General features: G+C 52.7%; 1 protein-coding gene, 2 long non-coding RNA genes and 1 other non-coding gene across 4 annotated transcripts; 2 read left to right on the top strand and 2 right to left on the bottom strand.

Annotated features, from left to right (window-relative positions):
* The first annotated feature begins 824 nt into the window (after nt 1-824).
* Nucleotides 825-3,346, top strand: LOC119696389. Its single transcript, XR_005255560.1, has 6 exons — nt 825-906; nt 1,471-1,506; nt 1,625-1,651; nt 2,379-2,566; nt 2,754-2,801; nt 3,207-3,346. It is a non-coding gene; the product is annotated as an uncharacterized LOC119696389 (long non-coding RNA).
* Nucleotides 3,347-11,049: 7,703 nt separating this feature from the next.
* On the bottom strand, nt 11,050-11,133 carry LOC119696448. The gene has a single exon (XR_005255584.1). It is a non-coding gene; the product is annotated as a small nucleolar RNA SNORD45 (small nucleolar RNA).
* A 949-nt stretch (nt 11,134-12,082) lies between these two features.
* On the bottom strand, nt 12,083-22,946 carry LOC119696328 (medium-chain specific acyl-CoA dehydrogenase, mitochondrial). Its single transcript, XM_038126030.1, has 12 exons — nt 22,802-22,946; nt 21,087-21,183; nt 20,312-20,409; nt 20,145-20,214; nt 18,786-18,886; nt 18,587-18,667; nt 18,241-18,371; nt 17,057-17,165; nt 16,024-16,164; nt 15,854-15,949; nt 14,142-14,390; nt 12,083-12,735 (listed from the first exon to the last, which is right to left on the bottom strand). Exons 1-12 carry the CDS (start codon nt 22,823-22,825, stop codon nt 12,664-12,666), a joined length of 1,269 nt encoding a protein of 422 aa, XP_037981958.1. The 5' UTR covers nt 22,826-22,946; the 3' UTR covers nt 12,083-12,663.
* A 13-nt stretch (nt 22,947-22,959) lies between these two features.
* LOC119696394 lies at nt 22,960-25,060 on the top strand. Its single transcript, XR_005255568.1, has 3 exons — nt 22,960-23,100; nt 23,201-24,348; nt 24,758-25,060. It is a non-coding gene; the product is annotated as an uncharacterized LOC119696394 (long non-coding RNA).
* The last annotated feature ends 9 nt before the right edge of the window (nt 25,061-25,069 follow it).

Here is a 25,069-nt window from a genome sequence, read left to right as displayed (position 1 = left end):
GCTGAGCAGAGCAGGATTGGGGTGATGCAGCAGGACACAGTGGTCCTGGGTGGGACAGTGGGGCTGGGCAGGGGATCTTCCCCCAGGGGCCTGGAGCAGTTTGGGGCAGCAGTGCTGGGAATGGGCTGGAGCTGGGCACCGTGACCACCCCAGGCAGCCCTGCCCCAGGCCCAGCCCTGGTGTCCCAGGGCCACCGTTCCCCAGTGCTCCCCATTGCACCTCCAGAGACTGGAGATCCCAGGCACTCAGCTGTTCCCATGGCCGGTTACCCCACTGTCCTCACACCTCCCTGTTTTCCCTGATCCCAGGGTCCTGGAGTCCAAGAAAAAGGGGCCAGTGCAGCCTCCCCATTCAGCCAAGGGGCTGGAATGAGAACAGGGGCAATTCTGCTCAGCCACACTGGGTTTGGGGCTGGGCTCAGCTCTGGGCTGTCCCACAGGGAAAGCTCTGGGAGGGGAGGGGCAGCAGGAGATGGGGGATCTGGCACTGGGGCTGTTGGAGGATGGGTTGTGCTGGACTGGGGGTTGTCCCCACAGGGTCCCCAGATGCCTTTGGCTCCCTGCCTGCCCCCCTTGGTCCCCCAGGTGCCTGGGCCCTTCCAGGAGCAGCTGCCCCATGCAGGAAGCAGGAGGGATGCTGGGCAAGGGGGCTGGATCTGTGCCACAGGTGGGATGGACTCTGTGCCAGGGCTGGGCCTGTGGCCAGGGCTGGGGGCTGTGCCAAGCCGGGCTTTGGCCTGGGGGCTGGCAGGGAGGGTGCAGGGAGGAGTCCCGGCAGGGATAAAGGTGCTCCTCACCTGCTGCAGCCTCACCCAGCGCTGCCCAGAGCGAGAGGAAGATGAAGGTGGCTGTGCTCAGCGTGGCCCTGCTCTTCTCCATCCTGCTGTGCCTCCCAGCACAGAGCAAGGTGAGGCTCCACGGACACGGGGTGGGCTCAGGGCTGGGGGCTCTTCCCAATCCAGGGGCTGCCCCAGGCTCCCCAGCCCCAGGCGCTGCTGCTTTCTCCTTGCCACGATCGCCTCTGTTCTTCCCCTTTCCACAATTAAATTCCTGCTGCCAGAGCCTAGCTTCCCCACGGGATGGTCGGGCCCAGCTCCTCCCAGGGAGGGCCTCAGCGCTTTCCTGTCCTGCTCCCCAAAAATCCCATCCTTTTGGGCCTCCCCATCCCATCCTCTCGATCCCCTCGGGCATCTCCGCAGCATCTCCTGTTGGCCCCCAAGGAAAAAGGCCAATCCCAAACTAGGCTGAAGTGGGACCAAGATGTCCAAACTAACGAAAGTGCAGACTAGGCTTCTTTCCAGTCTTTCCCCTCCGTCCATTGCCTTTCACCCTGCAGCGGTGTCCCCAGATCCCCTGGCAGCCCCTGCTCAGAACAGAGGACAGCCATGGGCCAGGCGGGGCTGGGGACACCTGTGTCCCGCCCAGCCCCACCAGGGCCAATCCTGACCAACCTTTTGCTCTCCTTCCCCAGGCCGACATGGAGGGCAGTGGTGTTATATGTGCTGGGGTAAGTGCTGGAGCTGGGTGCACCAGTGTGGGAACTGGGGGGCAGTTTGGTCGCCCCCAAACCTTACTAGGACTGGGGACACCCCAGTGACTGGTGACATCTCATGGTCTCTCCACAGCAAATTGGTGGCATTGGTGACGGCAAGGTGGGTACCCCGAGTTGTTCTGCTGGGCCCAGACCCTCCCCTCTCATGGCCATGACCCTGCAGGGCATGCCAGTGCAGCCCAGTGCCTGCCAGTACACCCCAGAGCTTCCCAAGGCTGCCCCTTCCTGGGTCCCCCTGTACTGCCACCCGTCCCAGTGCACCCCAGTCAACCCCAAAGAGCACCATGCCCTGTCCATTTCCTGTCCCCTTTCCCTCCAGTCCTTTCCCTTTCTCATTCTCCATGACAGTGGTGTCCCCAAATCCCCTCCTTGACTGCCACTCCCAAAGCCCCTCCCAAACCCGTCCATTTTGGTCCTCCTCCCCCACTTTCTCCTGCCTCCCCACCCCCCACTTCAGCCCCCACGGACCCCCCCCATTGGAATTCCTGCCTCCACACCCGCATTCCCCTACTCCCATCCCTTCAACACCCCCTGCCCCATCCCTTGGGGCCCCCAACTCCCTGCAGTTCACTGTCTTTGAGGCCACCCCATCCCACTCTGTCCCCTCTTCCTTGGAGGCCGCGCATTCCCCTCGCTCTCCTTGTCTCCATCCCCCCCATGCTCCCTGCAGGAACAGGGATCAGGTGAACCTGGCCCGAGTGGGACTGGGGGGAGCAGAAGGGATTTTCCCCCTCAGGCCAGGGTCAGCCATGGGGCTTGGGGACCCCTGTGACCCCCTAAGCCCCACAAGGGCCAATCCAGACTAAACCTTTGCTCTCCTTCTGCAGTCAGGCATTGTAGGAGGCATAGGTGGATGCATTCCGGTAAGTCCTGGCATTGGGGCACCAGTGTGGGAACTGGGGGCCAGTTGGGTGCCCTCATGCCTTGCTGGGACTGGGGACACCCCAGTGACCAGTGACATCTCCCCACCTCTCTACAGAAACCAAAAGGCATGGGACGAGTGAAGAGGTCTGAGGTGGGTACCTGGAGTTCTGCTGGGCCCAGAGCTTCCTCTCTCCTGGTCATGATGCCTCAGGCCGTCCCAGTGCATCCCAGTGCACCCCACTGTGCCCCAGTACACCCCAGCTCGCCCCAGTATCTTCAAGCATGCCCCAGTATCCTCCAGTGTGGCTCTAACCCAAGCTTTCTCCCTGGCTGAGCAGGTGGAGCTTCTGCAGGAGTGATGCCCGGCTGCCCCTCTGGATGCCCTGGTGAGAAATCCTGGGGGTCTCTTGCCCCACAAAAGATCCTCGGGGGCCAGGGTGAATCACGGAGCCCTCTGGGGTGGGCAGAGCTCGGGGAAGGCACATGGAGGGGGCTGTCCCTGATCCATGTCCCAGGGTTAGGTGGACAGAGCTGTGCCCAAGGCTTTCCTTGCACTAGGGGGCTCTGGAGACACCCAGGGTCCCTGTGGGAGCAGGGAGGGCTCTGGGAGGTTTTGGGATATTCCAGGCTGACGGGGTCTGGGATCTCAGGAGCCAGGTCCTGCCCCAGGTATATCTGGGGCTCCAAATCCCTTCTCCTGCTGCAGGACCCTGCAGAGGGAGGGATGGGAACGAGGGCCCTCTCATGTCCCTGTGGACATGGCAGGTCACAATTTGGGTGCTGCCTTTCAGGCCTGGAACTGGTGGTGACACTCACGTCCTGTCCCTCTCTAGCGGCATGAGGAGATGATCATCCCTGGAAAACCCCCCTGATTCCCTGGGAGCCCTTGGAATTTCCCTGGAATAATCAATAAACCCCTTCAGCAAAGCAACTCTGTGTATTCATGTGTGCTTTTCTCATATTGATGTGTGTGCTCCCTGTCCCTGCGTGTGCTCCTTGTCCCTGTGTGCTCCCATGTCCCTTTGTGTGTTCCCATGTCCCTGTGTGTTCCCATGTCCCTTTGTGTGTTCCCTGTCCCTGTGTGTGTTCCCTGTCGCTGTGTGTTCTGTGTCCCCTCACTCAGCCCTGGGAGTCTCCAATTTCTCCCCCACCATGAACAGAGCGACTCTGGGGGCTCCCAGGGGTCCCTCTCCCTTCCCCCCCAGCTGGTGCCCTGGACAGGGCAGGTTAGGACACCCTAGAATGTCCCCCCACAGCTGGGAGGGACGAGGGGCACCCAGAGCACCCTCTGGAGTCCCCAGGGTTTGGGGCACAAAGGGAAACAGGTTCTGCCCAGGGCTCTGGGGCATCCCCAGTGCATCCCCAGGGAGCACAGGTTAGGCTCAGGGCAGGAGTGGATCATGGACAGGAGCCTGGAGTCCTGGCTCCTCTGGGCCGTCTGGGAGTGACAGTGCTTCCCTGCCCAAGGATCAGCACTCCTGGGCTCATGGGTGTCGGGAATGAGGGGGTTAACGTCACTTAAAGGATCCCCAGCTGTTCAGATCCCATTCTTGAGGTGTCTCTGCCCAAAATCAGGGGCAAAATGGGCCGTGTGCCAAAGTCAATAGTATGGAATTTACTGAACAATAGAATGTGAGGGCAAGGAAGGGAGAAGGGAGGGAGAGAGATCAGTCAGAAGGTCAGCACCACCCATGGATCCAGCAGTATCCTGTTGATCCTTCCTCTCCCGGAGCTTCTCGGCGGTGGGGGGTCCTGAGGTCATTCTGAACCTTTCCCTGTTTGTCCATTTATCCAGCTCTTAGTCAACTAAGGAATTAGTGCTCATGGGCTAGACAGCTCTCCAATGCCATAGGTTCAACAATTCCCTGGCCTTGGCTGCTAATTAGTCCCAGCTCAGGCTGTCTCTTCTCTTCAGCCGGAGGTTTCTGGGCTCGGTGGCCGTGAGTCGGTGGTCACCATCTGCCCCTCTGGAATTCCCTTTGACCCAGTTGGAGCTGATTCCAGCACAGGTGCTGGGTTGGATTTCCTTGTCCACCACCGGGGATTCATTCTGCTCCCCCAGCTTTGCTTACCTCCCCCGAGGTCCGAGATAACTCCAGGACAATTTTCTTAGGGTGCTCCATTCTGCGCTTGTCTCATGGCAAAGTCCTCCCGTGGTGACAGCGTTTGGGACGGGTGACTGCTGCTCCTTAATCCCAACATCAGTGGAGCCTCCCCAGCCCCCAGCAGTCCTCCCCAGATGTCCCCAAGGTGTCCCCTAAGTGTTCCAGCCCGGTGACCCCCCCTCCAGCCCCACTTCATGCAGGTCCCAGAGCACAGAGTGGTCTTTCAGGGTCTGGACTGTGACATCTTTGAGGCTCCAGTTCCAACGGTGCTGTCAGTGCTGGTCCCCATCGAGATGTGAAATGCCTTCAACGAGTAGCAGGGGTGGCCTTCATCATCACCATCATCTTCATCACCACAACCACCTACACCATTAACCTCATCTCCCACAACATCATCATCTTCATCACCCACACCTCCATCATCATCACCCAATACCATCAACCTCCATATCGTCACCACAACACCAGCAGCACCATCATCACTGTCATCTTCTTCATCATCACCTTCATCTTCATCATCCACGCCATTGACACCATCACCATGACACTACTCACAGGGCCATCATCATCATCACTACCATATACCTCACCTTCATCCCTCATGCCACCATCCACACTATGGTGAAATCCATCACCAATATCCTCCTTATCCAACACCATTGGCACCATCACCATGACACTACTCACAGCATCATCATAATCATAATCATTACCACAATCATCATCACCACACACCTCATCTTTATCACTCATGCCATCACCCACCCTATGGTGAAATTCAACATCAATATCCTCATTCAACACCACCGACACTGTCACCATGACACCAGTAACACCATCATCACCTCTATCTTCTTCATCACCCTCACCATCATCTTCATCATCAATACCATCATTGCCACCATCAACTCCAACACAACCAACACCATCACCATGACACTGACAACACCATTGTCATCATCACCATCACTGTCATCATTATCATGACTATCATCCACACCTTGGTCTTCATCATCAACACCACAGTGAATTCCATCACCTCCACTATCATCACCCAACACCATTGACACCATCACCATTTTCATCAACAGCATCTCCATTTTATCACTTAACACCACCATTGTCACCACCCCCATCTTCAACACTCAACTCCATCATCATCATCACATGACCACCACAACCACCATCACCATCATCATCACCATCACCACCATGCCCTCGATGATGTCCCTGTGTCCTTTCAATGTGTCCCCCCATGTCCTTCCCCACAGCAACCCACCCCCTTCCCCCACCCTCCATCCCCTGTCCATGTCCTGCTGTGTGCCCCACCCCCATGGTGACCCCCAGATGGCCCTGATGAACCCCCCATTGGAGAACCAATCTCTGACCTGAATGTCTCTCACCACCATGTCCCCCAGTGTCCTCGTGGTGTCTCTCATCCCCCTTTGCCCCCAGAGGTGACCTCTTAATGCCCCAAATGTCCCTCCCAACCTGCTGGAGAACCAGCTGCTGCCCTGGGTAAACATCTGGCTGATGGGCTCTATCCATCCTCTGTTCCCACCATGTCCCTCCCCATGATGACCTCCCAATCTCTCCCCATGGGGATCCCCCACGTGTTGAATCCCAGGACACAAGAGAAGCTGCTAAGGCAGGGATGCCTTGGGAAGAAACACCCCTTTAAGTTAGGGCGACACAAGATGTTTTCCCACAGCTCCTTGTGCCTTTATGTCAATACTCCCAGTTACATCATCCCTTTTCTCCTCCCCAGTTCTAGAATGTTCCCTGCCCCTGCTTTCCCAACTGGACCCAGTTTTTTACCGCTCCTCCCCTGCATCCCAGCTGGTTGTTACCCTTTATCCCCGCCTCTGTACCACCCCTGTTCTGTCAACTCAATGGCTCTCAGCCCTGATGCTCCACCTCCCTTGCCCCGTTTATAACCCTGGACCCTCTGTGGTTCTCTGTCCCTGGTTATCTTCAGAGTGCTGTCAACAAATGCCACTGGAATGCCATACAAAGAACCCCTCCCGTCTGCTTTTCTTCTCCCTCGACCTTTGAATACCAGCATGTGCTGAGCTGTCCCCTTCTCCACAAGGACGCTCTCAGAAAGGCGATGGCTTCAGCAGCTCCAGCCCCGCTGCCACACCCAATGTCCAGATGTCCCTCACAGCCAGTCAGAGACCCAATCACTGGCCTGGATGTGAGCATCAACCTGCCCAAAAAACACCCCTGGATTGTGGGGTGCTAGGCAAGGAACCCCAGAGACTGGGGATGCAGGACCACAGTTTGGGGGTGGATGGGTGGGGGGACCCTTGAATTGGCAGGTTCTGGGTGGTAGGCGTGACAACCCCAATTTTGTGGGTGTGGAATGGGGGGAACATGAGGTTTGGAGGAATGGGGTGTTTTGGTGGAGGGGGCTCAATTTTGGAGGGAGTAATGGTTTGGGGTATCCCGAACTTAGATGGTGCTGGAGAAGCACCAATACTTGAAGGGGGTACCAATTTTGGGACAAACTCCTGGATTGAGGTGTTCTGGACATGGACTGGTGGGGATATGTAGGAGAGGTCCCAGTTTGGGGGGTAACCCCTGAATTGGGAGGGATCATAGGTGGAAGAAGCCAAACTTTGGGGTCAGTGGATACCCTGGAATTGGGGGATTTTAGGGACCGGACCCCAATTTCTGGGGATGAGTGTGGGGGTTGATGGGGGACCCTAATCTTAAGTCAATGACTGGGGGATCCCCCATTTTAGCCCACCCCATATTGGGTCTGAGGGATTGGGCATCACTCTGGGGTTCCCCCTGACCCCCTCTTCCCCAGATGATTTTGGGGGTGCGCCAGGCTGGGGGCTTCACCCGCCGGCTGGAGGTCGAGTGCTCGAGTGCGGAGGAGGCGCTGGCAGCTGCGGGAGCCGGGGCTGACATCGTCCTGCTGGACAACCTGGCCCCACAGGTGAGCCCCAAAATTGGAGCGGGACCAACAGTGGTGAGACTGGACTCCAAAAATGGGGGGTTGAATTGTAAAAATAGGAGATAGATTGGGGGGAAAATTGGAGGAAACCCCTGGAGAGTGGGGGGTATCCACATAGATCCAAGCTATGCACAACCCCCCTGGTGAGACCCCAAAACCAAGGGTGTGGCAAAAATGGGGGACTCTAAAGCATAAGGCTGAACCAGTAAACTGGAGGGAATCTGCTGTAAAATGTGAAGCAGCCTCAAAGATAAGAGGGAGAACCCAATCCTTGGGAGTCAAAGTTTGGAACGCTTTGGAACCACCCAAATTTTGGGTTAGGGTTTTTTTTTTTTTTTTTTTTGGTGGTGGTTTTTTTGTTGTTGTTGTTTGTTTGTTTTGTTTTTTTGTGGTTTTTTTTTGTTTTTTTTTTTTTTTTTTTGTGAGGAGACCATAGTTTTGGGCAACAGTGGGTAGGAAATGCCTGGACTGGAGGGTTTGCGTGGGGGAACTGCAATTTTGGGGCGTTCTGGATTGAGAGCACTCTAATTTTGGGAATTTATGGAGGGTTTGCACCCTGGATTAGAGGATGCTAACGGGAAAGAACAAAAATTTTATTGGTCAGTAGATTGGAGAGCTGAAATTTGGAGTTGTTCTGGGTGCTCAGACCATAATTCATCAGTGGGTTGTGGGGAGCTCCCATTGGGCAGAATTTGGGAGGTTTCTGGTTTAGGAGACTTTCAATTTTGTGGTTGTAAGTGTTGCTTTGGAGGGTTTGGGAGAGAACAACCCAATGCTGGAGGTCAGTGGGTGGAGTAACCCATGAAATGGTGGTTTTGTGTGAGGGGGGTTCCAATTGGACAGATTTGGGCTGTGACACCCCCCAGTTTTGGGGGGTGACCAGTGTACACCTCACCTTTGGGGAAGGGTGGGAAGTTGGGAAGAGTGGAACGTGTCCCCCAGGAGCTGCACACAGCAGAGGCCAGCAGGGGGACTGTGTTGGGGACCCTCCCCCAGTTTTTAGGGCCTCACATCAATGTGGTGTCCGTGCGGTGTCTGGCCCACTGTGCCCATCCTGGAGTTTGCACTGCAGATGCCGGAACCCTCAAATCCATCCAGGACCCCTAAACCCCACAAAACCGACACTGAGATCCCAAAATATGTCCCGGGGATCCCCAAAATCCACCCTCAAACTCCAGCCCCGGTGAGGGGGACCACGAAACGCGGGTCCTCCCAGTCACCAGGGCTGCCAACGCCCAAGACACCCCATCCCCACCGACCCACCCCATTCAGGGGTGCCCACATCTCCCTCTTGGGGTCTCCAGGGTTTTCCCATCACATGCCCCATTGGAGAGGGACCCTCCCCAAAGCCCCCCCCCCCCCCCCCAGTGAGCAGGACCCCCAGTCTGGGTCCTTCCAGCCGCCAGGTGGCGCCAACACCCACGATGCCAAAGCCCAGCCCAAAGACCCCCAAAGGTCGACCCGGGCTCCCTCCAACCCCATCCCCCACTTAGGGAGATCCCAAAACCCACCCTGGGGTCCTCCCATGCCCCTTTTGTCTCTGTACCCCCAAATAAGCTCCTCCCTTACACATCTCCTAGTTTTACCAGGGTGTGACCCCCAAAATCCACCATTGAGTACAAAACCAGCCACTTTATAGCCAACAGAACAAGGGGCCGTGATCACTGACCCACTGACTCCCTACTCCAAACCTGTGCCAGCCCTGCTGGTCAGACTGGGATTGGCCTTTTGCAGACAGCCCCAGCTCCTCCCTGAGAAACTGGAATGAAAAATAAAATCCCTCAGTTTGGGGTGGAAACTGGCAGACAGAGAATGAGCCCTCAGGTGCAAGAGTTCAAGAGTCCCAGCCCCTAGTCTGAGGATCCCAGACTCCAGTTTGAGAGGCCCAAACCCCAGGTGAGGGGGGCTGAGATCTGAGTTTGAGGATCTCAAACCTCGGAATGTCATGAGAGTGTCCAGGACAGGGCAGGGGACACACTGGGTTTCCTAGCCCATCCCTGGGAAAGGCAGAGCTGAAATTCCAGTGCCAAGTACTGAGTCAAAGAGGAACAGCTGGCAAGGGACTGGGAGGTGCTGGAGGAGGCCTGGCAGAAGCTGGGGCTGGAGGAGAAGGAGCCATGCGGCTCATCTGGCAGCAAGAGGAGAAGATTCCAAGTCTGGCCAAGGGCAGTGAAGCACCAACACTGCAATTCCCGGCTGTGCCGTGCTGGGAGCAGAGCTGGGACTCCACACACATCCCTTCCAAATCCTAATCCTGTCCCAGGAGGGGGACAAGGGGAGCCCAAAGGAGCAGCACTGGCCCTGAGCACCTGCCCCGGTCGCTCTTTCACGGTGCTGGTCCCATGGGATGGATATTGTCAGATCCCATGGAGCAGGATTTATAAAAGAGCAGCTCCACCTGCTTCCTTCACCCCCTGCACCTAAAGTGCTGGTGCCAGAGCCCAGCTTCCCCATGGAATGTCCAAGCCGTTTCCTCCCTGGAAGGGTTCTGCTGGTCTCTTGTACCATCACCCCCTTCCCAACACCCCTCCCAGCTTTCTGAGCACAGCCACACAAACTCCTGTTCCTCATTTCTCACTGGGGGCACCTTCCCCAAGTAGGCTCTGCTTTCTTTGCATCCCCAGCACAAGCCAGGGCACCCCACAGCCCCTGAGGGTGTAGGTAGATCCCAAGTCACCCCAAGGTGGAGGTGGAGCGCACATAAAGCACTAACACTCAAAATTAAGTGGGACTGACTGCAAGGGAAAAGTTGCCAGGGGTGCAGCAAGGATCCAAGAGCTCCCAGAATCACTGGGATTTGAGCCATCCCACAGCTTGTCCCTGGAAAAAAAACAAGCCCCAGCTCTGCCCTGGAGACTCAGCTGGCAGCTCTCCAGGAGAGAGTGACACCCTGTGCTGTGCATTCCCAGCTCCCCAGGAGTAGGTGACACCAGGTGCTGTGCACTGCCAGCTCTCCAGGAGTGAGTGACACCCCGTGCTGTGCATTGCCAGCTCCCCAGGAAGCTGCCGACAAGGTTTATGGGGAAGCCCCTTCCGTTGGGTCACAGGGTGCAGGAGGGATGCCCCGGTTCGCCAGAAGCCTGAGAGGAGCTTGGGAGCAGCTGGATCCAACCCCAGGCCTGGATAGGATCATGCATTGTGTCTGGATCATAGATCTGGGCTGGCTGGAATATCCTGGGTTTAACCGGACACCTGCAAGAAGCACAAAACATTCCAGGTTTAGGGCCACGCTGACCAGAGCTGCCACTTCCCGCCTCCACACTCCCACCTGGAGCTGCACCAGCCCAGCTGCACACGCAGAACCTGCACAGCTCTGCCAGCACACGGGGGCTCAGGGACACCCTGAGACAACATTCCCACACGCACCTGGACACAAACTGCCAAGCCATGGAACTCGGGCCACGTGAGAGCCCTGCCGGGGCACAGAACCCACGGCTCAGCCCACCGGGCAATGGGGCAGATCCCAACCAAGTCCCCCTCTCCTCAAGCTGCCTCCCAGGCTGGCACGAGGACTCGATCCCATAAGTGGGAAAAGCTCCACTGCCGGAGCGATCGGGGGCTTGCCGGGCCTCAGAGTAATTCTAGAGCTAAAGCGGTGAGAGACATCAGCTCTGCTCAGATAATACATGCCAGCGCTCATCCCGGGCCCGACAAGTGCCTCCTCCTCCTGCTCCTCCTGGGCCCGGCCCTCCCAGCCCGGAGCCGCCGTTGCCAGCGCGGGACGCTCCCTGCGCCTGCAGCCGGGCCCCGCAGCGCAGCCCTTGGCCCGGCGCTGCAGCCGGCGCCGCTGGCGGCAGGGAAACCCCCCCGGCCACAGCCGCGCCGGCACGGCCCTTCCCGCGGCCCCGGCCCGGCGCCGCCATGCGCCGCAGCCTCCTCCCGCCCCGCGCCGCCTCGCCCGGCCCGGCCGCTCCGCCAGCGCCGCGCTCGGGCCAGCGCCTGCGGCACCGCGCCCGTGCACCGGCCCCTTCCACAGCCCCGCCAGCCCCACCTGCCCCGGGCCCGGCCCGCACCACGCGCCCGCTGCCGCCGCCCGCGCCGCTGCAAGGGACATCCGGCCGCGCCGGGGCGGGACGAGCCCACTACGGGACCCGCCCTCAAATGTTCAAATAAAGTTGCAGGACTCTTCTGTCTCCTTTGGCTTTTCGTAGCATGGCTTCTGCACAGTCCCTATCAATTTCCATCCCCTGTCCATTCCCCACCCACCCCATTCCCCCAAAAGCCCGTCCTGTGCTGGGACTAGCACACGGCAGTGGATCCCACCAGAGCATGCAAGGAGTGCGGGATCAGCCACTCCTGCCCCCTCAACACCAAGAACATTTATTGGAACCTGGCAGTGACTCCAGAACAGCCTTTTTCCAGGGAAATCCTCTGCACCACATGAGTCTCGTTTCCTGGCCCACATCAGACTGTAAGGGCAAGGCCCAGCTCAGCCCACACTGCAATCCCAAACCCAGCTCATTTCCTGCACACTTTTCCACAGGATCAGGTGATTCATGTTCCCATTGACCCATCCTTCTTTCCTCCCAGGACATATGTAGCCCCTCTCACACACCATCATTACCACTCACCCATCACAAGGAATTCTGGTTCAAGGCACGAGAAACATGGATTCAATTTAGTTTTTCTTTAAATCTGGCTATTGAAATGCTCCAAACCCACACTGTTTCCTATGGATCTTGGGAACTGGGGCCCTGAAGCATAAGTGCCAGAGCCTTCCACAGGAGGAAAAGTCAGGTTTTTTAGGTTCCCTGAGGTTGATCTAGTTGCCATCACCCAAGCCCCAGGAATAAACAAAGGGAGCGGATCAGTGCCATTAAAAACAGGGAAACACCTCAAATCCGACTCCTGGGACATGCTGGAGTTTTGCTTTCACTGGCAAAAATAGATCTTAAAAAATGTGAATGTGGTTCACTCTTTGCTCATCCAGGTTTGCTGGGGATGGGTTTTGTCTCCTTTACTGCTGGAAAGAGTAATGTGATCCCTGTGGGATTTAGGGATGTTTGGGATGGTCAGTTAGTGGGGTGGGCTCATGGGATGGATGGGTCCCAGAACCTGTGCTGGATCAAGCACAAGAACAGGGGTTTGATGGAAAAGGGGGTTTCCCATGTTTTTCTAATGGAGAAATGCAGCACAGTTCCTTTCCCTGGAATATTCAGCCTGGAGCTGCCACATCCCTCAGGCCTTGTATCTGCCCAGGTGCTCACGGGCAATGATCACTCGCTGGATCTGTGCCGTGCCCTCGTAGATCTGCAGGAAAACCAGAGACAGGTGAGCCAGCAGCTGGGAAAGGTATTTGACCAGAGTCTGCACACCTCTGACCCCTCCCTATGCCAATCCAGGGGGCAGGAAGAGGGAGAACTTGGAAAAATGAATGTAACAGTGACCCATAAGAGGCAATAACCCATACAGGTGTGTGTTCAGTGCAGGAGGGATCCAGGGATTCCCCAAGTATCCAAACACCTGTGTGTGCCCAGCACAGGAGAGATCCAGGGATCCCCCAGGCAGAGCCCAGGGCAGCTCCAGGACAACAGAATTTGGGGATTTCAGTGTTTCAGCTCCCACTCCTGCCTGAAGCTGCTTTGGCAAATCACTCCCATACCTGCAAATCCACTTTCTCTGCAGTCACAAAATCAGGACAATATTCCCCAACTGCACAAAGTTTCTCCAAGTAAAACTGCTGGAATTATAAGGTCCAACCCCTTTCCCAAGGTCTTGCAGGGATGGAGTGGAACAAGAAAAATACCCCAAAATTTCACACTAAATCAGAGTAATTTGAACAATTTCAAAACCTCAGCATGCCTGGCCATGCATTAACGATGGAACTGTGTGATGGAGAATCTTAGTGGAAAAAACCCTAAAACGGGAAAAGAGCCCGATTCTGACAAAGTCTCATAGTTTGTTCAGTTCCTCTCTGAAGACTGAAATCAGGACTGAAATCAGGACTGAGAACTTTTCAATTCCAAACATCTGCTTTCTGTCCTTGGAGAGGGAAAAATTCCTGGCTGGTGAGAACACTTGGAATTTTAAAGTCAGCTGTAAAAGGAATGTCAACCACCTGAAATCTCAGCAACTATGGTCACTTGCTGACAGGTCAGTGCCCATGTGTGTTCCCTGAGACCTGTTTGGATCAGTTCCAGGCAGTCATGGTTAATGTTGGAAAGAGGGAAATGGTGAAGGTCGCTGGTTCCTAAGGAAATTAATTCGTTCCTGCTGAATAACAAACCTCAATCAGTAGAGGAATTCTGGCATTGAATAATTTCTTGGCAATAACATTGCAGAAAAAGCCCTGGGGATTAGGGGTGTCTGTGGGCTGAAAATGAGGAAATATGACCATGTTTTGTTATTTTGGAAAAGAAACCAATAAACAAATATCTGAAGAAATGAATCACCATGGGCTGTGCCCCATGGCTGTTTCTGCAGCACACAGAGGGTAATTAATGCTAATTAATTAGTCCATGGACCTCAGTGCTGCTGACATCTCAGCCAAAGCACCTGCCCAATGAGTGGTAAGTTGAGAACTTCCCTGATTTAATGTTTTTCAGTCTCCAAATCTTTTCAGCCTATGTCCATCCTGATTGCAATTAATCAGCAATTAATTACGTTGTACTGAGTGCCCGCATTGCCATGAAGACCCCTGGCTCTGTCCCACTCACCTGATAGATTTTGGCATCCCTCATGAGCTTCTCCACAGGATATTCTGTGTTGAAGCCATTGCCCCCAAAGATCTGCACAGCATCAGTGGCCACCTGGTTGGCGACATCCCCGGCGAAGGCCTTGGCGATGGAGGCATAGAAGGTGTTGCGGCGGCCGGCATCCACCTCCCAGGCTGCTCGCTGGTACCCCAGCCGGGCCAGCTCCACCTTCATGGCCATCTCCGCCAGCAGGAATGCCACGGCCTGGTGCTGGGAGAGTGGAGATCCACTGGGTGAGCCTCGGAGGGCTGCAACACCACAGGGGAAGGAGCCTTCTGCTTAGGATTGTGATAAGTGAATATGATTCGTGCTAACAATTGTAACTATATCAATATTTTAGAAAATATTTGTTAAAAAAGTAATAGAGGAAAAGGATATGTAGTTAGTGTCACAAAACAGATGTTTTCAGATGTTCATGAGGAAATAGAAGACAGGATGTAGTCTGAGATAAGTGAAATCCCAAAATGGAATAGGCCTCGGGATAATTAAAGAATCAGCCTTGAAATTGACAAAATTGGGATGATTCCAGATATCTATGAAATAATAAGGCTTATTTTTGGAATATAATGCTGGCTTCTGTAACACAAGACTTGGGGTGCATGTGCAACAAGGTTGAACGCATGTGCACATGTGGTTCAAAGGACAGTGACGATGATGAGAAGCCTCCATCAGAAACGACCACCAAAAGCCAAAGAAGATCCCTTAGAAACAAGCAGAGCATGTAGTGCTTGCTTAGAACAAGCACTGTGCAGTATGGTGACATAGATTTCAAGAATCAAAAATAGGAGGAGATTTATGGGAAAATATTGATGAACATGTATTAGCATACAGTATATAAGTTGTGTTTGGACTCTTGCCTTTTGTACATGAGGCAGGGTGGGAAGCCCTCCCTGTACCCCAATCAATCCGTTTTGCTTATGCTTTATCCAAACCACTGCCAAATTTTTTTGTATCTCCTTGATTATATTTGATTGTATTATTTTATATAAAATTGCTGTTCAATTAAAATTGCTGCTAAATTCAACTTTGTTGTTTATTGAATTAGACATATAGAATTTCATTCATAACAGGATTATGGAATTGTTGGGTTTGGACAAGACCATTAAGATTACCAAGGCGAAGTCTCACCCTGGCACCATCATGGTCATCACTAAACTGTGTCCCCAAGTGCCACAAGGACAGGGACTCCACCAGAGCCAAGCCTTTCTGGGAATAAATCTTCCCTAATATATAATTTTATCTTCATTTCTTAATTTGCAAAATCAGTGCCCTTGGGAAGCTGTGTTCAAGGAGTTCTATGGAATTGGGATCTGTGTTGGATCGGACATTCCCACGTGTAACTCTAAACATGTGGAAGAGGTTTTGCAGTGACTTCTGTGAGCCAGAGAAAGATTAGATAAGAGGATCCATGTTTACCCCTGAAAGAATTTTCCGCCTAGGTCATTGACATAGAAACCAAGAAAGAAAGAAGGATAAATAAGAGAAAGCTGAAACTGCCTACTTCAATAAGCATTTTGTTTGTCTTTCCTGACCAATGAGTAAAGTGTAAACTTATGAGTTTTGTAAGAATGTATAAAAAGCATGCATGCTATAATAAAAACAGGTTTGAAGACTTCTGAAAATGGAGTGTGTTTGCTTTGTATTGTGACTGCCTCACTATGACATAAACGCACCTCCACAATGGGTTTCCCGAAGGTTTTCCTCTCCAGCGCGTACCTCGTGGCCTCGTCGAGCGCTCGCCTTGCCAGCCCCACAGCCCCCGCTGCCACCTGGGTGGGCACAGTGCGGGATGAGCAGCAGAAATTCCTGTCTGCTTTGGGAACAGCCCATTCCTGGTACTCACCGGGGGCCTGGTCTTGTCAAAGGCGCCCATGGCGATCTTGAAGCCAGCGCCCTCCGCGATCAGCACGTTCTCCTTGGGGACTCGCACGTCCTCAAAGACGATCCCGCGTGTGTCTGAGCAGCGCTGGCCCATGTTCAGCTCCTGGAAGAGGGAGGTGCCACGGAATCAGATTCTTCCCAAGTACAACCAATTCCATCCTTTAGTTCACTTAAAGAATAAAGGAAGCTTTTTTACCTTAAAAAAAACACTTCAGTTTTAGCTAAAATGCACCAGAGAAACAAGAAATACCAATTTGGCCTCCCCAGCCCAGTAAGCCCCTGACCTGTCACACCTGAGCAGGTCACTGCCTCCATGTGGGAGATCAATTTTGAGGCCGGAATCCCTCCTTTGGCCCTTTCTGGTTCAATTTATCCTCTGGAGGATTCAATTCTACATATAATTCAATTCTGTCCTCTCACATGGGAGAGAAAACAGTCAAGAACCCACTTGCAACAGCTGCAAGACCCAGCTGTGCTGCCAAAAGAAAAATTCATAAATAAATCAGGTTTTCAGGTTCCAAATATAAGCAAAGAGAGAGAAAACCAGAGCCTCCATGGTGCCTTACTTGGGCAGTAGCAGCTAAAATTGCAGCAAACCAGGTGATTTTTGGGAAAGTTCTGCCAACACCTTCACTCCCCCTGGACATCCTTGGCAATTCCATGTTCTCAAAGGTTCTTTTGCAGCTGGGCAAAATTATCTGCTTTAGGCCCTTCTGAGTAATTATTTATCTAAATTCATACAATTATAATTCTATTGTCATTATGTCTAATTATATATATTACATATAATTATACATTATATAATATACATCTATAATTTCATAAACATATATATGTGTAAATATAAATATTAAATGTGTCCTGTGAACAGTTTTTGGGCACTGTGAGATTCCAATATACCTGTCTATGAGCCCTGACAAAGTTCAGCCATTTTCATTTCATGGCAATTCATCGTGTTATTGGTTCAGAAAGGAGCAAGAACTCCTCATGATTACCTTCCTGCCAATCTGGATCCCAGGGCTGTTTGCCTCCACAATGAAGCCCGTGAAGGCTTTGCTGGCTGGGGCCCGGGGGTCAGGATCAGTGCGGGCGAGCAGGAAGTACCTGGGGAGGACAGAGATGAGGGCTCAGCTCATCCCCAACATCAGACGCTTCATGGCAAAAATGCTGAGTGGTTTTGTCCATATTTGTACTGTACAAGAAATCAGTGGTAAGGTAACAACCCTTTTTAATCGACCCTTCAAAAAAGAGAAAACAAATGAGGGGGAAGGAGTGCAAGGAATGTCAGTGTTGTCTGGGCATCTCTTCCTGCAAAATCAAGATTTAATGAAATTCCCTCAGGTAAACCTGCAAAGCTTCTCCACCTTTTGCATGTCTTGTCTCAATATACCACTCAGCCTCCCAAATAGCCCAAAATAAGCCAATTCCCAGCACATCTCTAAGGATTATTGTACAGGAAATGCAGCATTGTGTGCAAGGCCTTTTCCTCTCAATTGAAAATATTTCCATTTTACTCTTCGCAGTATCATTTTTAAATGACGTTTTGAATCAGTAATTGCTGTAAATCCCATTTAGGGGATCAGGAATGTGCTGGGAGAGTCTCTGTGATGGTTCTGCCTCGGGCAAGAAGTTAAACAGTGAGAAATCCCAACTTTCATAGATAAATACATCAAGTTTTTCCTCCTGAACTGAGAAGTGCTTGTGTGTTGGGGTGGGGCGAGTGTGAGCCCTGAGGAAGGGTCTGTGCTGCCCTCCCCAGACCCTGCAGCACACCCTGGGCTCTGGGACTCTTTGGAAATGTATTACCTTAAGACAATTAAATCCCAGAGTTTTTCTGTTTTCCCTGTGAGTGGGAAGCGTTCCCAGCTGAGTCAGAAGCAGCTGATCCCTGTCCGGGAGCCAGGTCAGGGCTTGGTAACCTGAGCAACTCTGAGTCTGTTCCAAAGGGAAAGCAGAGGGAGCTACGTCTGGTTTCAGCCCAAATGAGCGGCATTCTGCCCGGAGCTGTGGCATCATCGAGCTCTAGTGTCATTAGCTGGTTCCCTCTTTGGGCACCCACAACACTGGGGCTGCTGGTACCTCTTCCCGATGAATTGGTGATGCACTGGAACACTCTGGTTTGTGGCACACCCTTAAAGAAACCCCAGTACAGACCAGTAGGCCCACAGAAGGAACGCACCAGTTGGCCTTCCCTCCATTGGTGATCCACATCTTCTGCCCGTTGATGACGTACTCATCCCCTTTCCGCTCCGCCCGGGTTTTGATCCCGGCCACATCCGAGCCTGCACCCGGCTCTGTCACACAGTAAGCCTGGAAGAACAACCCCCAGATCCCAAGGGATATACATTCTGGGTTTGGGAAACCACAAAATCATCGTGGAATGTGGGCCATGACCGGCCACACAAACATGAGAGGCTCATCTGTCATTAATTAATTATTGAAGTAATGGGATTTCCTGATCAAACACACATCAGGGGTTCCCTGTCATTAATAATTAATCAATAGGATTCCCTGGTCACACTCACACACATCAGGGGCTCCTCTGTCATTCTGCCCAAGTATTTTTTCTTCTGCTGCTCATTCCCAGCGATGATCACGGGCATTTGCTGGAAGAGAATGTTCGGAGCATTAACCCATCACCTCAAGCGCCCAGAGCCCAGTCTGGAGAACCCAGAGCCCAGTTTGAGGGCCCCAGACCCAGTTACAGATGGGTGCAGGACTCACCCCCAGGGAATTGGCCTCGATGGCTGTCTGTACCCCAGTGCATCCGTATGCCAGCTCCTCTGTGATCAAACATGCCTCAAAGGTGCCCAGCCCCAGCCCACCTGTGGGGGGACAGGAGGGGACTCAGGGGGGCCTCAAGTGCAGAATACTAATGATTTGCAAGCATTTATTATCCCAAACATCTCCCATGGGCGCTGAGTTCCATCAGATGATCTCCCTTGGGAACACCTTGTGAAACAGCATGCTGCCAGATTGATATTTTTGCTATTTTATTTGTTTCTTTTCATTGAAATCACATGATTTTAAAATCCCATTTCACCATTCTCAGGGGGGTTAATTTTGTGCTCAAGGTGGGACAAGTGGCATAAAATGGCCAGAAGGTGCCACCAGGATCTGTCACCGCTTTACATCTGAGCATTCCCTAGGGAGCTCTTGGGAGTAGGAAAAGGGCTACACGGGCTCTGATGTCTCTCAAAATTATCAATTATATCCCTCAAATCCCTTTTTCCAGAGGCAGGGATTAGTGCAGCAGACTCCATTTTATCTGAGAAATTTGAATCACTTCTTCCCTTTCCTATCTCTTTTCCCATTTTGAATTTCATTTGAGCACTTGGTTTCATGATCTTCTCCTACAACTCTTCACACCAGCCTCAACTTTTCCACACTCGCTATCAATACCTCCTTTTCCAGGCTACATATGGATATCCAGCCAAACTGTGCTGATGATTTCCCACTATGAAACCTGATGGTTTTTCAAATTCATTCCTGAATTTCAAGTGCTTCCCACCCACCCAGCCCCTCCCTCTCACTGCTGGGGGTCAGACAAGGGGACCTGTACAGGCTGCTCTTGATTCAAACCTTCCCATGATTCTCAGGCTCTGCTGCAGAAACTCAGTTTTTAATACCAGATACACCAAATTAGTCAAAAAGACCCAACAGGGCCTGCTCTGGACACTTCCCAAATCCACTTCCAGGGAATCTGAAACGTAACATTTTTATCCGTGGTTACGCATCGGCTGCACCTCAGCTAAACTGGTAACTGATTCTCAGGAACAAGCCCTTAAGTCCCTCCATCCAGAGGAAGGATCAAAGTAAACCCTTGAATTCCTGACATGGGGATCATAACAATTGGGATAATGGGAGAAAATCTGGCCGTAAGTTACCACATCAGAATCTAATTCCTCATCTGATCTCATCCAGCCTCATCACAGCCACATGTGCCAACCTGCCCACAGATTGCTTTGGGATTACTCCTGTGTGTAGCAGGTAATTTTAAATGTAATCCACAATTTCACACCACAATCTCCTCCAAGGCCTTTTCTTTGGTTTATTTTAGGGATTAAAAGGGATCACACTCACCACAGCTCTCTGGGATGTGTGAATTCATCAGCCCAAGCTCCCACGCGCGTTTAATGAGTGGCACAGGATACTGAAATAAAAAATCACAGTTGATTATCACAGGTAAAATTTAAAATTTTGTGTTTAGAGAAAAATCTGGGTTTTTTTCTCCTGTCAGGTGGATTTACCTCCCCAGTCCTGTCATACTCTGCAGCAACAGGAATGATCTCCTCCAGAGCAAATTTCCGGGCAGTAGCTTGGAATTCCTTCTGTTCATCTGTCAGTTCTGTTGAAAAAATAAGGCAACATAGTCATAAAGAAACTCAACTTCCTCCTTCCCTCTGAACCCCCCTGAGCTCTGAGCAATGCCCACAACACCAATAATTATAAAATTATTCAAAAACTACTGGAAATGGAGCAGAAAGTGCCAGGTAATAAAATGTTTTTACCAAAAACATCTTTCAAGCATCTGCTGCTGCCCCAGAGAATTTGCTGTAATAGCTCAGGTGTGGAGAAATTTCTGTGTTGCATCCCTAGACCCACTATGTTCCCCATGTGTTGCTCATGGTTATTCTAATGGTTTAAAAGCCAACGGGGGATATTTGCTCAATGCTGAGGCCATTTGTGCAATAAAAAAGCTCAAGACAGTTACAAAAAAGAATAAAGTCTCTGAAATATCACCCCCTGCCCTGGCTGTCCTGAGCTGGAGAAAAAACAAAAAGGGCTTTTGGTTTTCAAATAGCTTTTATAAAAAGAATAGAAATCTATTCCAAATAAACACTTGTCTTGGAAATTCCTCCTGAACTGCAGTACCGTTGCTTGGATTTTTTGGTCAGTTGTTTTGTTGGGGTTTGTGGTGGGGGTTTTTTGGTCTGTTTATTTTGGTTCTTTGTTTGCTTTTTCCCTCCTGCACTGCCATCTGTCCCTCCCTGTTCTCTCCCTTCCCAGCCTTGCCACACTCACCAAAGCTGAAGCCGTTCCCAGGTTTGCTCAGCTGCACATTTTGGGCAGGTTTGCTGGAGCGCGACCTCCAGCCCGGCCAAACCAGGGTCCGGAGCAGCTGCAGCAGGAAAGGACCATGAGCATGAGGGAATATCCCAGACCAGAATGAGGGGCCTGTCCTAAAGGTGCCAGTGCAGCCTCACAGCACAGCAAGGGACACAGGCTGTGACAGGTGGGACACAGGGAAAAAAGGTATTGGCAGAGAACACTGAAAATATCTGTAAAGCCAAAAAGTGAACTGTGGGGAGAGCTGGGATCAAGCATGGAATGCTGAGCTACTGAGTCAGCGTGTGTGCACACCTTGGGGGTGTCCACAAGGTAAAGTTTTATCCGTGGGGTTTTCACAAAACACAAGTGTTGTAAAACTGTCCTTTCGCACCCATGTTTTCCCTTTTTTGCCTCAGTTTTCTTACCAAATTGCTGCCACAGGTGTGTAAGGAAAACAAAACTACACCACACCAGGAAACAACCCTCCCAAGTGTTTTAGACATTGTTTGAAGCATAACTGACAAAAATATGAGGTAGAAAAAAAAGACAGGGTATTGTAATCATGGGGGTTTAATTGTTTGGGCTTTGATTTGGGTTTGGTTTTAGTTTTTTTGTTTGTTTGTTTGTTTTTGTTTGTTTGTTTTTTTAAAGGATGATCCAGTCCTACACAGCATCTCCACCAAAAGGTTTGTACAAAACTAGGAAAAGCCCAGAATTCTCAACGAGCCTGAAGGTGACACACTCCTCAAAGGAGTTACCAAATTTGTGTTTGAGATGTTCAGTCTTGTGGTTCTCCTGCCCCCAGGGCTGGGTGAGGTCAAGGGCACCACTGAGACAACTCTGGACACATCAACACCCCTGCACAGCTGAAGGTGAGGGCTGGGCAGGGGGATCTCCCCAGGGGAAACACAGAGTGGCAAGAGACCAAAGTCCTCTCACAGGGATGAGGCACTGGAGCACTGGGAGTGCCCCACGCTAGGAATATTCCCAGTCAGGTGGGATGGGGACTTGGAGCAATCTGGTCCAGCTCCTCCAAGTTGTCAGTGGGGTGGGACTGGTGGTCTCTTAGGTCCCTTCCCACCCAAACCAGTCTGGGATTCTGTATAAGGGTTCAGGCAAGCACCTGCTCACTCCATCAGCCTAGCTGTCCACACTCAGACGCAGCTCCTTGTGCCTTCCACCTGCTCTGTCCCCACTGAACCTCAAACCCCAGTGCCAGGAATATAATCCATCAGATCCCGTGCCCTCGGGCACAGTTGCCCCCACCGCTCCCGCTGTCACTTGAGGCAGGTGGCCAGGCCACGTTCCAGCGGGGGACACTGGAGGGACATTGGAGGGACACTGGATGGACACGGCAGAGCCGGCGCCCTTCACCTTTCCCCTAGTTCAGGAATGACGGGGAGGACTGGAAGTGCCGGCGCAGTTCCCCGGGAGGACGATCGATAGATCCCGATAAAAGGAACGTTTCCAATTTCCAATGGGATAGGCACCGACCCCCGGGGGAGCAGCGGGCAGCGATCCCCGGGGGAGGAACGGAGCGGCGCAGGAGGGGCAGCGCGCACCGACCCCGATTCGGGACCCTCGGAATTGAGGCTGGCAGCGCCGCCCCAGCCCCAGCACGACCCCGGCCCCGTCCCTCCTCCCCTGATCCCCCCCCGTGTCCCCTGTGTCCCTCGTGCCGCGCTCACCCGGCTGGCGCTGAGCGCGGACATCGCTGCGGCGGTTCCAGCGCTGCTGGGCGCGGGGCGGGGCGGAGCGGGGCGCTCGCACCGCCCCACACCCCCCGCAACAGCGCGGACACCGCCCCCGGACAAGGCGGTGCCCCCCGAACAGAGCGGTCCGAGGTCTCCTCCGCGCCCCTTACCCTCATCTGCCCCGCTTTTTGGGGATGACAGGGAATCGGCTGCTTTGATTTCCCTGGGAATAACTTTTTGCCGTGTGAAATTACCTCGCGATGGGTCCGGGTCTCGCTCGCGGGTTTCTCACGGTTAGTTTGGGTTAATGCGGCAGAAACGGGTCCCTGCCTTGAGCAGACACTGCTCGGGTTAAACCAGTAGGTTAAAAAAACTGATCGTGTTCTCACACAGGCTTTGCTCCGACCGCGGCTGACTTTTAACTCCGGTATCGGTGGAATGGCACGTCCAGAGACGGAACAGAGCCGGGGCAGGAGCTGGCGCACCAGGAGCGGCTGAGGGAGCGGGGCGGGGGGCTCAGCCTGGCGAAAAGGAACCCGCGGGGGACCTTCTGGCTCTGCACAACTCCCTGACGGGAGGGGGCAGCCAGGAAGTGGTCGGGCTCTACTCCCAGAGAACAAGGCACAGAACAAGAGGAAACGTCCTCAAGCTGCATCAGGGGAGTTTTAGGTTGGACATCAGGAAGAATTCCTTCATGGAAAGGGTTGTCAGGCCTTGGAAGAGACTGCCCAGGGAGGTGGTGGAGTCCCCATCCATGGGGGTGTCCAAGGAATGAATGGACATGGCACTCAGTGCTCTGGCTGAGTGACGAGGCAGTGTTTGGTCAAAGGTTGGACTCACTGATCTTGGAGGTCTTTTTCAACCTTTAGGGATTTGAAGATTCTATAACTTTTTCTCCCTGTAGTTAAGTAAAAGTTAATTTGTAACTTTATGTTTTTCCAAAGTGTAATTAAGATTTTCTCGTGTTCCTCCTGTTTTAAATCCAGTCTCAAGTCCACAGAATGTGTGCGTTTGGGGGCTATTAAACATTCCCTGTCCAGCACCACAGGTTCTGCTCCACAGGTCACATTCCTGACTGCAAATGGGAGTTCAACTCCTGAGCAGCCCAACTTCTGTCCATGGATTATTTATCCCCTACTTGAATGGTTCTTGCACACCTCAATACTTCTCAGGTGATTTATCACTCCAACAGCCCCCGGATGCAGAACATTGAAGAGAAAGGTTCAGGTGGGTTTACTGATGAGCAGCATGGATTTCACTGGAGATCACTAGTCAGGATCACACACCCCAGAACCACAGAGACAGGTAGGGAGCTTCTGTATCCCTATGGAAAGATAATGGCATAGGTAATATCTGCTCTCCTGGTCACAAATAGCTGCAGCTGTTTCAGGTGCTTGAACATCTGTAGGGACAATTCCACCCAGCAAGTTCCTGCTGCAGGGAATGATTTCGGGAAAACATGGGCAGAATTGAGATGCTGTTTCCATGTGCCTTCTAGACCAGTATCAAGAAGGAATGAGCTCCTGAGATTTGTAACCCAGGTACAAGCTGGTACAGGGGGGTTTTGAGACAGTCCAGGCGCAGAAAGCATTAATGTGGCTGGAAGCGGGAATGCAGGCCCCAGTATGGATAAGGGATCACACTGACAGGGTTGATGCTGGTCCTGCTGTAGGGACCACATTGTTGGGGTGGGCGCTAGTCCCATTGTGGGTAAGGGATCATGGTCACAGAATGGATGCTGGTTCCAGGATCAGGAATGGGACACTTGCATGGGGTGGATGCTGACCCTGGGGTAAGGGATTGTAGTCATGGGGTAGAAACTGGTGTGGGATGGAGATCCTGTGCAGGGGAGCTGTGGGAGATTACCTTGCTGGTGTCAGGTGTGTGTTTGTCTGTCCTGTGCCTGTCTATGTGTCTGTGTGGCTCTGAGACACCTGCTCACCATGGCAGGTTGAACCTGCTGAGGGAGAGGCTGCAGCCATACTGGGCTGGATTTGCTGGAAGCTCCGGACACCCACTCTGCAGCTCCTCCACCTCCACCTGGGCACTTGGACCCAGCTCCTGTATGGCAGGATAATCTTCCCTGCTCATCTCAGACACAGATACCAGCTGGTGTGTGAAACAGCTGGGGATGTGTGATCCCAGCTACAAAATAAAGCTACGCCTGCTTTTAATATAGGAACTGGTGTTAGAAAGCTTTTTTGCATGGTTTGTTCCTCAGCAGTGCTGAAGAAAAAGGAGACCATGGCCAAGTGAGGGAGG

This window comes from Motacilla alba, unplaced genomic scaffold (genome assembly GCF_015832195.1).
Source record: "Motacilla alba alba isolate MOTALB_02 unplaced genomic scaffold, Motacilla_alba_V1.0_pri HiC_scaffold_28, whole genome shotgun sequence".
Lineage (NCBI taxonomy): Eukaryota > Metazoa > Chordata > Aves > Passeriformes > Motacillidae > Motacilla > Motacilla alba.
This window is presented reverse-complemented; position numbering and strand designations above follow the sequence as displayed.

Excerpts from the sequence above, each read along its gene's own strand:
- LOC119696328 (XM_038126030.1), bottom strand. The coding sequence starts at position 22,825 with ATGTCCGCGCTCAGCGCCAGCCGG. Across the intron at positions 21,184-22,801 it reads CCGCGCTCAGCGCCAGCCGG|CTGCTCCGGACCCTGGTTTG; the intron begins GTGAGCGCGGCA and ends TTCCTGCTGCAG. Across the intron at positions 20,410-21,086 it reads TGGGAACGGCTTCAGCTTTG|AACTGACAGATGAACAGAAG; the intron begins GTGAGTGTGGCA and ends TTTTTTCAACAG.